At 36.8% G+C, this 15436-nt stretch overlaps 1 protein-coding gene across 1 annotated transcript; it reads right to left on the reverse strand.

Annotated features, from left to right (window-relative positions):
* Positions 1 to 3212: 3212 nt before the first annotated feature.
* On the reverse strand, positions 3213 to 15436 carry LOC117317478 (elongation factor Ts, mitochondrial-like). The gene is made up of 7 exons (XM_033872289.1): positions 15325 to 15436; positions 12125 to 12285; positions 10887 to 11015; positions 9622 to 9732; positions 9234 to 9253; positions 8272 to 8444; positions 3213 to 5915 (listed from the first exon to the last, which is right to left on the reverse strand). Exons 1-7 carry the CDS (start codon positions 15332 to 15334, stop codon positions 5488 to 5490), a joined length of 1032 nt encoding a protein of 343 aa, XP_033728180.1. The 5' UTR covers positions 15335 to 15436; the 3' UTR covers positions 3213 to 5487.

Below are 15436 nucleotides of genomic sequence, written 5' to 3' on the forward strand. Positions count from 1 at the left end.
GTTAGCTATTTTGGACATTACCTGTTACGAAAGGATGTTGAGATTTCGGCTGGTGCGGATGATGTTAGAGATTTGGCCTGGTGCGAGTTGTTTTTATATTTTCTGTATTCTTGTTATTGTTTAATTTGCTCGTTAAAATTTGTTCTGAATTTTATGAAGTCTTCATTATGTTACTTATATAAAGAATAGGCCTATAATCTCTATATTTAATTTGCCTTGGAATCTTAAAGTGGAATCTCCCATAGTTGCAAATGTAATATTTTTGTACCAGTAGAACGGTATTAGGGTTGAGAATGTGAAAAAAAAGAGCAACATTATATTTTTGAAACTGAAAACATTCTAACTTCCTAAAATAAGTTTAATGTACACAAGTCTCGGGTATACAATATACCAATATTAACTCCCAGATACACTTATAAATCACCAGAGGTGTTCAATGTAAACAAATATGTTGACTTAACGGTAATTTGAAGTTCTGATGTAAACAGCAATCAGTGTTTTAGCATTTTGTGTTATGATATAGAAGATATTTATAATTCCTAGCTTAAAATTGAATCAAGTTTTACTGTAAAGATACAGGAATGTAACCACATAATCCCTCACCAGTAAAATTTTACAGTATATAATTTAACCGAGTAATCCTTCACCAGCTCAAAACTGAATCAACTTTTACTGTATAGATACAGGAATATAACCGAGTAATCCCTCACCAGCTTGTAGAGTTATAGATTCTGTTTCTCTTAAATGTTGATATAGGATTTCCGTGCTTCATAGAAGTGTTGGATTCTCTCCAACTTGACTTGCATGTATTTCAATTTTACAATTTTTAGTTGTATATTGATGCTCACTCAGGTATTTGCTTTCATTGTTGTCAGCATCAACAATACAATATTATCTTTTGTTCTGTAGATTACTTTATTGTTGTGAACTTTCAGATGTTTAGATTATGTCCAGAGTTAGTGAAATATAGTGTCGGAAATTACAGCGACGTCATTTGGAAATTTGAATTATGTGATGTCTTTTGACATTATTTTTAATGAATCAATATCTAGTATAAACATAGAATTCGTGATGGCTGGTTGTATTAATGCTATTCTCCAGATCACAAAATTATTTCGTACCGTACTAGATAACTTTTTGTCTTAAATTCAGTTTTTACTAACTCAGAAAAATATAATGCATTTGTTGTGTATATATATATTTATATACCAGTATATCTCTGTATGTCTTTACAGTAAAGTGAATCCATTTGGTTTAAATGTTATTATCATCATTATTTTAATTGAGAAGTACTCGAAATGTAATTCTAAAATCTGTATTTTTTTAAATTTTTTTTTTTTTGTCCCTGTTTATGCCATTTCAATTTTGAGCCAGATCTTGAAATCAAAATAGTGGTCAGGTGGCCATCTTGGATTCTGACAGTTGGAATTTATAATCACATTTTGAGAAGTACTTATAGATCTTTCTTAAACTTCACATGTAGTTTCACCATGTCATCAAATAATTTAAAGGAAGAAGGGATAAAATAGGAACGAAAACAAAAGATCAATCTTTTATAGGACCAATAAATTCATTAAATGGTGGGAGTCAAGATCCCTCTGGGATCTCGTGTTTGTATACATGTTCAGGAGTAAAATATTTAGCTGGTCCATTGGTGATCATTTGGTCATGATTTTTGTACTCACTTTGTTCGAACTAGTGTTATATGACATGTACAACGATACCTTTCAAATAATATGCATAAATGTACATTTTTGTCTCACAATGAAAGACATTCGATAGTGCATGCCAAGATCCCTCTGGGATCCCATGTTTGATAGATGCACAAGTGCTTTGTTATGAAATATAGAGTTTATGAGAATACTGTCTTCAGGGACAGACAGTTGTATTGTCTTGTACGTATATAATCTTGATATATCCAATATGATATGTTTCTCGTATGTTGGCTATATTTTGACATTTTCTGTATGAAAACATTATCCAATGATTTACTGAAGACAGTGCTGTCAAACTTTGTTAAGAGGAAATTTGTATACATTCTGAAATATACTTTGTAAGGAATGCATTGCAAAGAAATTTATCTCGGAGATTGAGTTTAAAGCATTTTTTTGTGTGTAACCATTAATATAGTATTTTTAAACATAGATACACTGAATTTATCGGTTGATCCTATTGCCATATATATATCTGTGAGGTCTTTAAGTTGCTCTCATGAAATGTGTATGGTATACATCTGTTTAAATAATTTTAAATTTGTGACTATAATGAGAAATCTACATTGTCAATTTTCCTTAAGGTTCTGTAGTATGTGAAAGTATTTGTACACATGTAATAGATTTCAGTTTTTAAATAAGCTTAGTAATTTTCCATAGTACGGACACCTATTAGATGTTGTGTCTCTGTTGAAGTTCATTGCTGTGTAGTTATATAATAATTGATTTCTGAGAGTTCCTTTTTGGCACAGGAAATTGGCACGAAGTCCCAACCCCCCAGTCCATAGAGTTTGTGCTAAGTTTATGTGCTAGTGAGTAAACTTTAACCCTGCATATTAACATTGACAACTACATCGATACACATCATAAACTTTATGGCGTTATGAAATATGGTAATGATGTAATTACTTGTGCATAATCGTTTTTATAACATTACAAATATGGAATCATAAGTTCACTTTTCGTCATTTTAACAAGTCATTAACTATTGAATAAACATGACTTCATTAATTCACATCAAACATATATTTAACTTCGGTAATGACCTTAGATATATGAAAATGGGATTGTGCCATGGTAACAATTTATTACAATTGATATTGTCTTTTAAGTTTCTAATACTTTCTATTGGCTGTATTGAAAGATCAGAAGTAATTTAAAAGTAATATTTTAAATATACAGATTATAGTCCGAGTCCAGTAAATGTTTGTGATGGGTTTGGTTTGTTTTTGTTTAACGTCCTATTAACAGCCAGGGTCATTTAAGGACGTGCCAGGTTTGGAGGTGGAGGAAAGCCGGAGTACCCGGAGAAAAACCACCGGCCTACGGTCAGTACCTGGCAACTGCCCCACGTAGGTTTCGAACTCGCAACCCAGAGGTGGAGGGCTAGTGATTAAGTGTCGGGACACCTTAACCACGCGGCCACCGCGGCCCCACGTTTGTTTGTGATGGGAAACCATAACCTGAAAAAGTCACTATTCACAAAAAAAAAAATTTAAAAAATGTTGGATTAGGTATTGTCTCTGCCAAACTTTCTAAAACTTGTTATGGTGTTACACTGTCATGTACAATATGAGTTTAAAAAGTTCCTAAGGTCAAGGTCCCTGCTACTAACATACAACTGAGTAAATACTGTCAAAATAAATTTTGTAAGGCCCTTATAAACGACCAAACTACTCTGAAATTTAGATGTGCAGTAGGAGTCTTTTAAGTCCTCAAGGTCAAGGTTGTTGTCGTTGATTAATATAAAATTGGGAATATCTAAGTCACTTACAGAGGGGTATAAACTTTCTGAAATTTCACATGGTAATTCACTGTGATATTGTGACATGCAGATGTGTGATAAGGGTTTTTAAAGTTCCTAATGTTAAAGTCAAAAGTCAATGTCAGTAGGTTCAAAGGTCAAGGCCAAATTTTGTATCTTTTCACATAAAAAACCCACTTTAACATCATGAAGCAAAGTTGGTAAGAATTAAACGAAGAGTTAACTAACCAAATATCTAGGTCACTGGGTCAAAGGTCAACGTCCAATTTGATATCTGTTCGCTGATGAACATTTTGTGATGACATGAAGCAAAATTGGTTGGAATTCAATGAGGATTCAACTGATGATTAACAGGGATATAAATTATATATATGTAGCCACACAGTAACCTATAGGTGTACTAGCTACATGTAATTCTTGAAAAGTTGAATTATTTTCAAATTTGTAATTTCACCAGTTTCCCTAGTAAATGTGCACTGCTTATCTACCTCGGAGATTTAAGGAAGTCCAGGATATTTACCCATAAAAAGCTAGCACTTTTGTTTCATAACATTTTAATCCTCAAAATGTGATGCAATGATATGCTTCGATACTAAATTCTCAGTCATGTCCAGTCATTTGATGTTGATCATTGGTTTGAGAGTCCTTATTCTACATGACATTTCATACTTGCGGCAATATTATACATTATATTTATATGCTACTGTATATATGTTTATTGACATTCTACTGCACCTCTTTAGATCTAACAATTGTTATGTTGATTAGAGGATTATATTTACTATAGATTTTTTTTTTTTTTTTTTTTTTTTACATTTTGTCAAATGAAAATGTTCGTCTACATTTACACAAAAAATGATATATTAGTGTTCACTTGTGGAAAGGCGCTGTTGGGCAGATACCACCAGTTCGGTGACCACCCTGAAAACTTTATTTAGCCCCTGTTGTGACCAGAGCCAACTTCACTGACTTGATAGATGATTATGATTCAAGAATATCTTAAGTAAAAAAAATAATTTAGCCCACAGTCTTAAACAAGAAAATCCCATACACTAACAATGTGTGAAAAATATCTCATCAAGAGTGGTCAAGACAATATAACTTGCTAATTGTATCATCAGCGTGATGAAATTCAGAAGCTCATGGAGTTTAACTAAAAGTAGGTCAAAGGTCAAGGTAGGCAGGTCTACAATGCATTATCAACAGAAAGGTTTTGTGACAAAGAATGCACATCAAAAATTAAAGCCATATCCTGTACAATTTTAACAAAATGTGGCCAAGGTTAAAGATATTTTTAAAAGAAATGTGAAATATCTAAACTATATCCTCATCAGTATTGACAGAGCACTGTTTTATATCAACTTAAACCTAGCTGTCTAACAGATGACGACGACGGTATAGAAATAGCTCCCCTAAACTTTGTTCCGGTAAGATAAAAATCCTACCAGTCTAATGATCTGTACCTTATACGGCCATGTCCTCAAACCAGATTTTGCACTACATCAATGTTATAATTTTAGAATATTATAATTTGAAATGATTGACTCCTGGGGCCAAATCTAGATTTCAGTTTGCTTTTTGAGGTTTATTTTATTTTTTAAGTAGCATATTTAATACCAATACTATTATAGTTTTACTATATTTGATGCTATTCTGCCTGTATATCTGTTAACTCTATCGTAGTTAATAACTATTTATACATGTATTACATTTGGTGGTCTTGTTTAATAAATAAAGATCATTTAATTCAAGTCTTCCAACTAGTTTTTCACTACATTAGCGATAAATTACTCCATATTCAGCTTCAGTTGATATGAATATGGAATGCTCAACATTGTAGACAAGTTGTCTTTACACATATAAACGATGGCAGATTTAATTTCATTTGTCAACATCTGAAATCTTTACTTCAAACACTTAATATATTCTTTTCTCACACATGAATGTTTGTGTATATCATTTTCACAAACTGTCTCCATGCAAACATCCATTTTGTATTCAATGAGGTTATCAGCTTTCTGACGGAAGTTCGGCCCCACATTCAATGCGTACAAACTTGTTCACTGTGGCCCTGTTTTCTTTTAAATATTCTCCTACAACAATTTCTGGATCAAAGAGGAATTCCTGAAACACAAGTCTAGTTTCCTCCTCTTTACTTTTACTAATCTTCTCTTCCTCGTCACTATCACTTTCATCGTCACTATCATCGCTCTCATCATCACTGGTATCTGATTCCTCTGCAGGTTGATCATCCCTGTCAGCGAGAGGCTTGTCATTTTCAAAGTCGCCTACAGTGTTAGGCTTCAGCCCCAGAATGTGTTGACACAATTGTTTGGCTACAGTTTTCAAGGGGCCAACCTCCTCTGACCCATCCTGACTCACATCGAGTAAAACAGCATATTTTCCCATCCTACAGCCATCAACCTCGATATCCGAACCTACAATGTTAATTCATTGACAATTAACATGACAAAACACGGGACAGTTTCAGTAAGAAAATATGAATTGTCATAAAATTACCAGATTCAATTTCAATTCATCATCATGTAAAACTACCGGCCCAGGTTTTCCTTCACAACTAGTCAACAATCATACAAGCTACCTGGCTGTATTACTGGATCATTTTAGTGGGAGAAAATGAGATCTGTTCCTAAAACAGCTGGCTGGAGACAGACTCCAGGACAAATGAATTACCAGAGGACAAATGAATTAACAGGAACAAAATAACATTTGGCAATTCTGCTCCCATGAGTTAGCACCCAGATGGTGGATATCAGACTATTCAAAAACAGATTTGTGTTTTTTTTATTGATAAACATTTAAGTATATGAATTTCAATGTATATAGATATAAGTATTGGCAGATTTGATTGCACAATTAGACATATACAAATGTAGTTTAACACAGAAATAGGCAGGGGAAATGATCCTGTCAAAACCCGCTCCACTATTCACCTAGGCAGGGGAAATGATCCTGTCAAAACCTGTTCCACTATTCACCTAGGCAGGGGAAATGATCCTGTCAAAACCTGTTCCACTATTCACCTAGGCAGGGGAAAAGATCCTGTCAAAACCTGTTCCACTATTCACCTAGGCAGGGGAAATGATCCTGTCAAAACCTGTTCCACTATTCACCTAGGCAGGGGAAATGATCCTGTCAAAACCTGTTCCACTATTCACCTAGGCAGGGGAAATGATCCTGTCAAAACCTGGTCCACTATTCACCTAGGCAGGGGAAATGATCCTGTCAAAACCTGGTCCACTATTCACCTAGGCAGGGGAAATGATCCTGTCAAAACCTGTTCCACTATTCACCTAGGCAGGGGAAATGATCCTGTCAAAACCTGTTCCACTATTCACCTAGGCAGGGGAAATGATCCTGTCAAAACCTGGTCCACTATTCACCTAGGCAGGGGAAATGATCCTGTCAAAACATGTTCCACTATTCACCTAGGCAGGGGAAATGATCCTGTCAAAACCTGTTCCACTATTCACCTAGGCAGGGGAAATGATCCTGTCAAAACCTGTTCCACTATTCACCTAGGCAGGGGAAATGATCCTGTCAAAACATGTTCCACTATTCACCTAGGCAGGGGAAATGATCCTGTCAAAACATGTTCCACTATTCACCTAGGCAGGGGAAATGATCCTGTCAAAACCTGGTCCACTATTCACCTAGGCAGGGAAAATGATCCTGTCAAAACATGTTCCACTATTCACCTAGGCAGGGGAAATGATCCTGTCAAAACCTGTTCCACTATTCACCAAGGCAGGGGAAATGATCCTGTCAAAACATGTTCCACTATTCACCAAGGCAGGGGAAATGATCCTGTCAAAACCTGTTCCACTATTCACCAAGGCAGGGGAAATGATCCTGTCAAAACCTGGTCCACTATTCACCTAGGCAGGGGAAATGATCCTGTCAAAACCTGTTCCACTATTCACCTAGGCAGGGGAAATGATCCTGTCAAAACCTGTTCCACTATTCACCTAGGCAGGGGAAATGATCCTGTCAAAACCTGTTCCACTATTCACCTAGGCAGGGGAAATGATCCTGTCAAAACCCGCTCCACTATTCACCTAGGCTGGGGAAATGATCCTGTCAAAACCCGTTCCACTATTCACCTAGGCAGGGGAAATGATCCTGTCAAAACCTGTTCCACTATTGAGCAATTCCTTTAAAAACCTGTTTCACTATTCATCCACTTTTAGCTGGGAACTGCAGAAGCCAGATTAATAGAGCTTGATCATGACTTTACTACATTTACCAACTCCTATAAAACTAACATTTCAACAATATGAAACACAATACATGTGTAATGTATTTAAAAAAGGATGAAGAGAAAACCACATCTATCCATTTACACCCCAACATAATGTTATGCAGAACCACCCACCCTTACAGGGTGTGTACAGATCTGGTCAAACTATATTAAACAATTTCTGCAATGCCTGGTGCTTCATACTGTTTGAATGTGTTTTCAGGACTAAATGGCCCATTATTTTTCAGGTCAATACGGGACAAAATGCAAATTACCTTTGAACTTTCAACTTTGATTTCTATAGCATACCTGTCAAATGTCGGAAAGACCTCCGATAGCTGATCTGTAATGTCTCAAAAATAGGAACTGTCCCGATAAGATCCTGTACACGTCTAGGTGGACAGACAGACAGACAACCTGATTCTAGTAATTAACTCCCCCTGAATTTATTGCAGTTATATAAATATCCTAGATTCTGTGGCTACTTTTGTGAGAAGCTGTAACTAGGCAGAGGTGATTATTTCGTTGAATACCTGTAGCATGAATGTAGGTTTCCAGGTGTGAATTGGGTGCCACACCTATGTGTGTAACACGACGAGCTGATACATTCTCCCCAACTTTTCCAACCGTCATTGCAACCAAGTCTGACACATTCTGGTTGTCAGCCAATATCAATGGCATCAAGATTTTCCTTAGGAAGAGATACCTACAAATTAAGAAACAGTTCATGTGTTGAGGGGACACTTGTGTTGTTATACAGGAGACATAGATCTGTTTTACTCACAAAATACAGGGATATAGGATTCCTCTGTTACCCCCAGGGATATAGGATTCCTCTGTTACCCCCAGGGATATAGGATTCCTCTGTTACCCCAGGGATATAGGATACCTCTGTTACCCCCAGGGATATATGATTCCTCTGTTACCCCCAGGGATATAGGATTCCTCTGTCACCCCCAGGGATATATGATTCCTCTGTTACCCCCAGGGATATAGGATTCCTCTGTTACCCCCAGGGATATAGGATTCCTCTGTTACCCCCAGGGATATAGGATTCCTCTGTTACCCCCAGGGATATATGATTCCTCTGTTACCCCCAGGGATATATGATTCCTCTGTTACCCCCAGGGATATAGGATTCCTCTGTTACCCCAGGGATATATGATTCCTCTGTTAGCCCCAGGGATATATGATTCCTCTGTTACCCCCAGGGATATAGGATTCCTCTGTTACCCCAGGGATATAGGATTCCTCTGTTAGCCCCAGGGATATAGGATTCCTCTGTTAGCCCCAGGGATATATGATTCCTCTGTTACCCCCAGGGATATATAATTCCTCTGTCACCCCCAGGGATATATGATTCCTCTGTTAGCCCCAGGGATATATGATTCCTCTGTTAGCCCCAGGGATATAGGATTCCTCTTTTACCCCAGGGATATATGATTCATGATTCCTCTGTTACCCCAGGGATATATGATTCCTCTGTTAGTGTTACCCCAGGGATATATGATTCCTCTGTTAGTGTTACCCCAGGGATATATGATTCATGATTCCTCTGTTAGCCCTAGGGATATATGATTCCTCTGTTAGCCCCAGGGATATATAATTCCTCTGTTAGCCCCAGGGATACATAATTCCTCCGTTACCCCAAGGATGTATAATTCCTCTGTCACCCCCAGGGTATGTGATTCCTCCGTTACCCCAGGGATATATGATTCCTCTGTTACCCCAGGGAGATATGATTCCTCTGTTAGCCCCAGGGATATATATCCTCTGTTACCCCCAGGGATATAAGATTCCTCTGTTACCCCCAGGGATATATTATTCTATCTGATGACATTTGGCTATAAACATTCTGAACCGTTTAAACTAGAGTTGCCTACCTGTGTACTACTAGGGGCTGCCATGAAGTATCGGTGACAGCCGGAAGTTATTTGGGATACAAGATCCTGGAACTTTTCATTTTTGGCCACAAAGTCTGTTTCACAATTGATCTGTAAAGCAAAACATCAAACATCAAACATCAAAACATCAAACATCAAACATCAAAACATCAAAACATCAAAACACATTTGTGTTTAAAACATAAAAACATCAAACATCAAAACACATTTGTGTTTGTACATAAAAACATCAACAACTAAAAACTAACATAGTTAAATGTAAGGTGATTAGTGAGGCGCTGGGCATCAAAGTGATGAAACACCAACTATCATAACATTATAAAGTGTCACCAACAGTGTCACCATTGAGTGTCACCATTGAGTCCCACAGAGTAGGATCAAATGAAAAATTGTCCTGATAAAGAGAGAAATAAATCAGTCTCTACACTCAATTGTGACTTATGCTTGATTCCATGTCATGATTGAACCAAGAGGCCCACAGGACTTTACGATCATTTGACTACAAATACTTACGACAGGGAGAGTTATAACTTTATATTCACACCACTTTCAGTAAAATCCCACTAACAATGAGTTTTCCATGATGGAAGTTTTGATGAGCAGTGGTTTACTGCTTGTCAGTATATTTACCAAAAAGCATAAAAAGCCACATCTGAGTTGATTTCCCCATTTTGGGGCCCCTCCTCATTGTTTTTTTGGGGTCAAACACAACTTTTTTTTTTTTTTTTGAAGTGATTGCCCCTATTTCAATTTCATTTCAAACTGGTTGAAACAGTTGATTTCCCTTTGAGAGACCCCCTCGTCCCAAGGGGTCAAACAAGCTTGATTTACATACACTATGATAGCCCTTCACCAAATGATGTTTCAGACCTTTGGTTATATTCCACTCAGGCATTAAAGAGGAGTAGTGGATTTGACTCAAATCAAATGGGCACAAGAAGAAACCGAGGGGAACCAACATATGCAGTTTGAGAAATAAACCTTCAAGTATTTCTCTAGAGTTGCCGACCTCTTGAGATATCAAAGTGGGATATCTTCCCCAAGGAATTAGATTTGATAAAGCTTTATATATTTCTACAACAATTGCAAATAAGTTTTAATGACAGCACTTGGCCCTTCAGGCCAGGTGATCTATCTAGGGAGGAATGGCAGTTATAATGAACACGACCAACATAATGGCCAATTAAAAGTTCAGAAATGCTAGCTACACCTTATCTGCTATTTAGTATGTTTATAGAACTCACCTCGACCACTGTAGCTCTCTGATTGTCGGACATGACCCCAACTAATCCCTGTGACATTGGACGACCTTGAAGCTTTGTAGCCTTGGCCCATCCTTCTTTCTGTGCCTGCTCCAGCAACCATTTTTCTGCCTGTAAAACACCAGATATATATAGTTGTACATCCGTCTGTCTGTCTGTCCATTTCTTTTTCCTTTTGAAAAATATTGATGGAAGTAAATGAAGTATGGTTTTAAAAGTTTACATGATCCTTGTTCTGCATAGCAATTTTTCAGGTCGATCAGATTCAAAATGGCTCATAATCAGCCATCTTGGATTTTAACACTGAAAAATTTGAAATGTTTTGTTTTTAAATGTCAAACAATTTGATATGACATTTTGAAGCAAAGTTGGTAATTACAATACAAAAAGAAGTCAACTGGTCAAAGATCAAGGTCAATGGATCAAAGATCAAGGTCAATGGATCAAAGATCAAGGTTAATGGATCAAAGATCAAGGTAAGATTTTGTATCTTTTAACTGCTGAACACTTTGTTATGGCATTATGTAGCACAAAGTTTGTCAAAATTAAACAAGGTATAACTATAAACTGACCAAAGCTTAAGGACATGGGGTCAAAGTTCTAGGTCAGATTTACATGTCTTAACTGGTGAACTTTTTTGTTATGAAATCATGAAGTTACGTTGGTCAGAATCAAACAAGGTTTAAATTGACCAATGATGAAGATTATTGGGTCAAATATCAAGACCAAATTTACATCCCTCAACTGGTTAACTTGACATCATGAGCAAAGCTGGTCAGAATTAAATGAGGAGCCAACTGGCCAATATCATTGTCACCGAGTCAAAGGTCAAGGCTAAATTTTGAATAACTTCACTCATGAACAATTTGTTATAATTTTAGGAAGTAAAGTTGGTTGGAATTTAATCTGGAGTTTGCTGACCAAGTCAAATTAGGTATCTTTTCACTGATGAGCATTTTGTTATGAAGCAAAGTTGGTGTGAAATAAAGGAGTCAGCCACACAAAGGGGCCATCACTGACCTGACAGTGAGTGTGTGTCTAGAAAAAGGGAGGGACTATATAGCTAACTTGAAAATTGACATGTCTGTTCTCTTGCTATTATCATTATGTACCAATAAATACCCAACAAATATCTGGGAATTTTTTTTAGATATAGTCCCTATACTTGGAAAATATATATACCATCATCATTACATACTATACCCCATAATATAAGGTACCTTGTCTATATCATTCTCAAACTGCTCCAGTGCTTTCCTACAGTTCATAAATCCAATACCCGTTTTCTTCCTGAGCTTGCTGAGACTGGCTTTGTCCACTATGGTAGCATAGCTCTTAATGGTGCCCAGGAACGACTGCTTAAAGCAAGGTTTCAGTATATCTACAAACACAACAAATTCAGGTCATTTGAAATTCATCCCAATCATCTAAGGAGACAGATTTACCTAAGTACAGATGTACTTGTTTCTGAATTCTTTCATTTTCTTGTGTAATGTATACACCACTGCAATATACAATGATAAAATAAAGTTTAAATTAATCTAATTCATCTGAAACATTGAACTCCAAATACATACAATAATGAAATAATAATTGAAAGTTTAAACTTCATCATAAACATTTAGCATAAGGCATTAAGATAGATATAATTGATAATGACCTCTGCTACATTTGACGCCCATGTAGGGACCTCGGGAAAATACTCAGCTTTGTTCCCTTGGAAACAATCTGAGGTCTGACCAATAATGAGGGTTCTGGTTAATCCAGATCTGGTCAGTTTGGTTGCAAAACCTCCACACCCAGAAAGTATAAAGTAAGACCACCTATATATATAAGACATAGGGGCCAGAAACCAGATCTGAAGAGTAACTTTCTTATAGTGTAGATGTCAAGTACAAATGTACAGTATATCAGGTAAATATGCTAGCGTACATGCTGTTCAGTTCACTCTCATACTCTTTTTTTTTTTTTTTTTTTTACTTATTTGCAATTTCATTGCTTCATCACTTTCTATGTTATCTGGTCTTTTTCAGAAAGGGTGGGGGAGGGTTTGGGTGGGGCGGGGGAGGGTCAGATATGAGTCAGTGGCATATTAAGGCTCGATCTTGTAAAGTGTAAGAAACATAGTTTTGTCCATATATGTCAATGTTCTGCAGATTACCATTTAGATATACTCTTCACAGTGTTTACAGAGTTCTGTTCAAACAGTTTTTACAGAGTGGATAATCAAGAAATAATTAATGATGATTCGTGTATTGTTGCAGGATATACAACGAGGACGAGGACATTTTGCAATTAAATTAACAACGAAGGCCGCAGGCCTGAGTTATTAATTAAAATTGCAAAATATCCGAGTCCGAGTTGCATATCCTGCAACAATACACGAGTCAAAGTTGATTATTTCTATTCTACCATGTACTGTTTAGTTCTGAGATCGACCTCTTTCTAATAGAAAAACAGCAAAGAAACCCCGGGGAAAACCTTGTAATTTATTTCTTGAGTATTGCATTATTTGTTGATGAAATATACATTTCTTTAGAGACACTACAGTACTACGATCAAGAGCATCTATCATATGGCATTGATTTTGAAAATTAAAAAAGGGATAAAAAAAAAAAAAAAGAAAAAAAAGGAAGGGGCCTCGTAGGATTCGAACTCGCGTCGTGATAAAAATTGAATGAAAGACTAACCCATTAGCCCACTCGGCTATAGTAACCTTACATAAAGTGTGTGAATATTAGATATATAAAATTGTAACAGCCTTGACTCACGAGCGTGTATTATTGGCACCAACGTGTATTATTGGAAAATAATACATGGTTTTAAACCAATCAAAACTGGCGTTGCATAGCAAACATGGTAGAATGTATTATAATCCACTTCACTGGTGGAGTATGGAATTGTTACCAAAAATAGCCAAAAATGCTTACAGTAAATTTCACAGTATATTATTTAAGGTAAATGATATTTTACTTAAGAATGTTTACGGAAAGTTTTATCTTCTTAGAAACTTGATGTTACTCTTAGGGAAGTATTGTATCAATTTGGTACTTTTCAATGCACATATAATAATGTTTTTTGCATTTGTATGATGTTTCATGACTAAATAAATGTGACTTAAGACTTAAAGTTAACTTTAGACTGATTTGACTATCTTGAGTAACAACAATATGCTTTAGTTGGCGTATAATAGGCAAGGTTTCGTATTATACGCAAGTTGGTGGTTTTCCCAAACCTGATATATGCGACAACTGCCTACTCTATCGCAAAATCAGATCTCAGCAAGACCATACAATCCTCCTACATGTACAAGACCTTCTGGAATTGGAAAACTGGGCAAAGACATGAGGCATGAAGATCAACGCAAAAAAAGTGTTACATCTTGAGTATCCGACCTACACAGCTGCCCACCATCAAACAAGCGTAGTGCCTATGTTGGCCTAATCTGTACGCGTCCCATCCTAGAATGTGGCTCGGTCGTATGAGATCCATACTACAATACTAATATCTCCGCATTAGAGCGCATCCAACACTGCACCGCACAGTTTATAACAGGAGACTACATATCCCATGAAGCAGGCTGTGTAACATCAATGCTGAAATCTCTGAATTAACCATCTCTAGAGGACCGAAGACAAAACAGTAGACTCACTTATTTTTACAAGGTCGTTGAGGGGTTGATACCAGCCATACCACCTCATAAATTTGTCACACCCAAGAAACCAGGACGCACCATCCGTGAGAAACAACTTAGTGACTACAAAACTAGTAACGGTGTCAATAGGTCTGTATGCATCAACAGCAGAGGCTACAACGTACCAACTGCCAACTCAGATCAATACAAAAACTCATTTTTCCCCCGCACAGTGATCGAATGGTCCCAACTGGACAATTTAGTGCAGTGTAGAAACATTGAGGCAGAATTGCCCTTGAACAGTGCGACTGAAAGAACCAGCGCTCTCTGCCTCTCTCACCCGCAGCAAGATTACCAGTTTTAGGATATAGCTGCGTAACTCATACACTGTATAATATAGACAGACAGACAAGGGCAAAATTAATGTTTCTTCCATAAGTTCCAAATTACAACAAAGTGTTCAAAACAGAGAAAACAGAAGCTGCAGAAAAAAAACCCACTGTAGTCTGATGACAAGGAAATATACATAGAGCTGTCATTAAATCGAATGAGTTATAATTATTGAATGCAATTGTGTGTGCTGAAAAACTGATCTCCTTCAAACAGTCAAATCCAAAATCAACGAACACAGAAAAGGAATGACCCTTATAATTCTTACCGAATTGGAAATGGACACAGATTAGAAAACAACCAAATGGCTCAGAAAGACGTCCAAGCCCAAGAGCTTGATGACAGGTAACAAGGCAAGCAGTAAACAAGTAAACGGGTAAAGGTATGCCTACTTACTCCGTATCATGATTGTGTCAGCCGGCTTGTTGGGATCCAGGGATCAAAAGCACTCGTGTTTCCGGTTTCTGATACAAAAATCTTGGTCACACAAGCACTTTCATTGAAAGGT

This window comes from Pecten maximus, chromosome 19 (assembly GCF_902652985.1).
Source record: "Pecten maximus chromosome 19, xPecMax1.1, whole genome shotgun sequence".
NCBI classification, from domain to species: domain Eukaryota; kingdom Metazoa; phylum Mollusca; class Bivalvia; order Pectinida; family Pectinidae; genus Pecten; species Pecten maximus.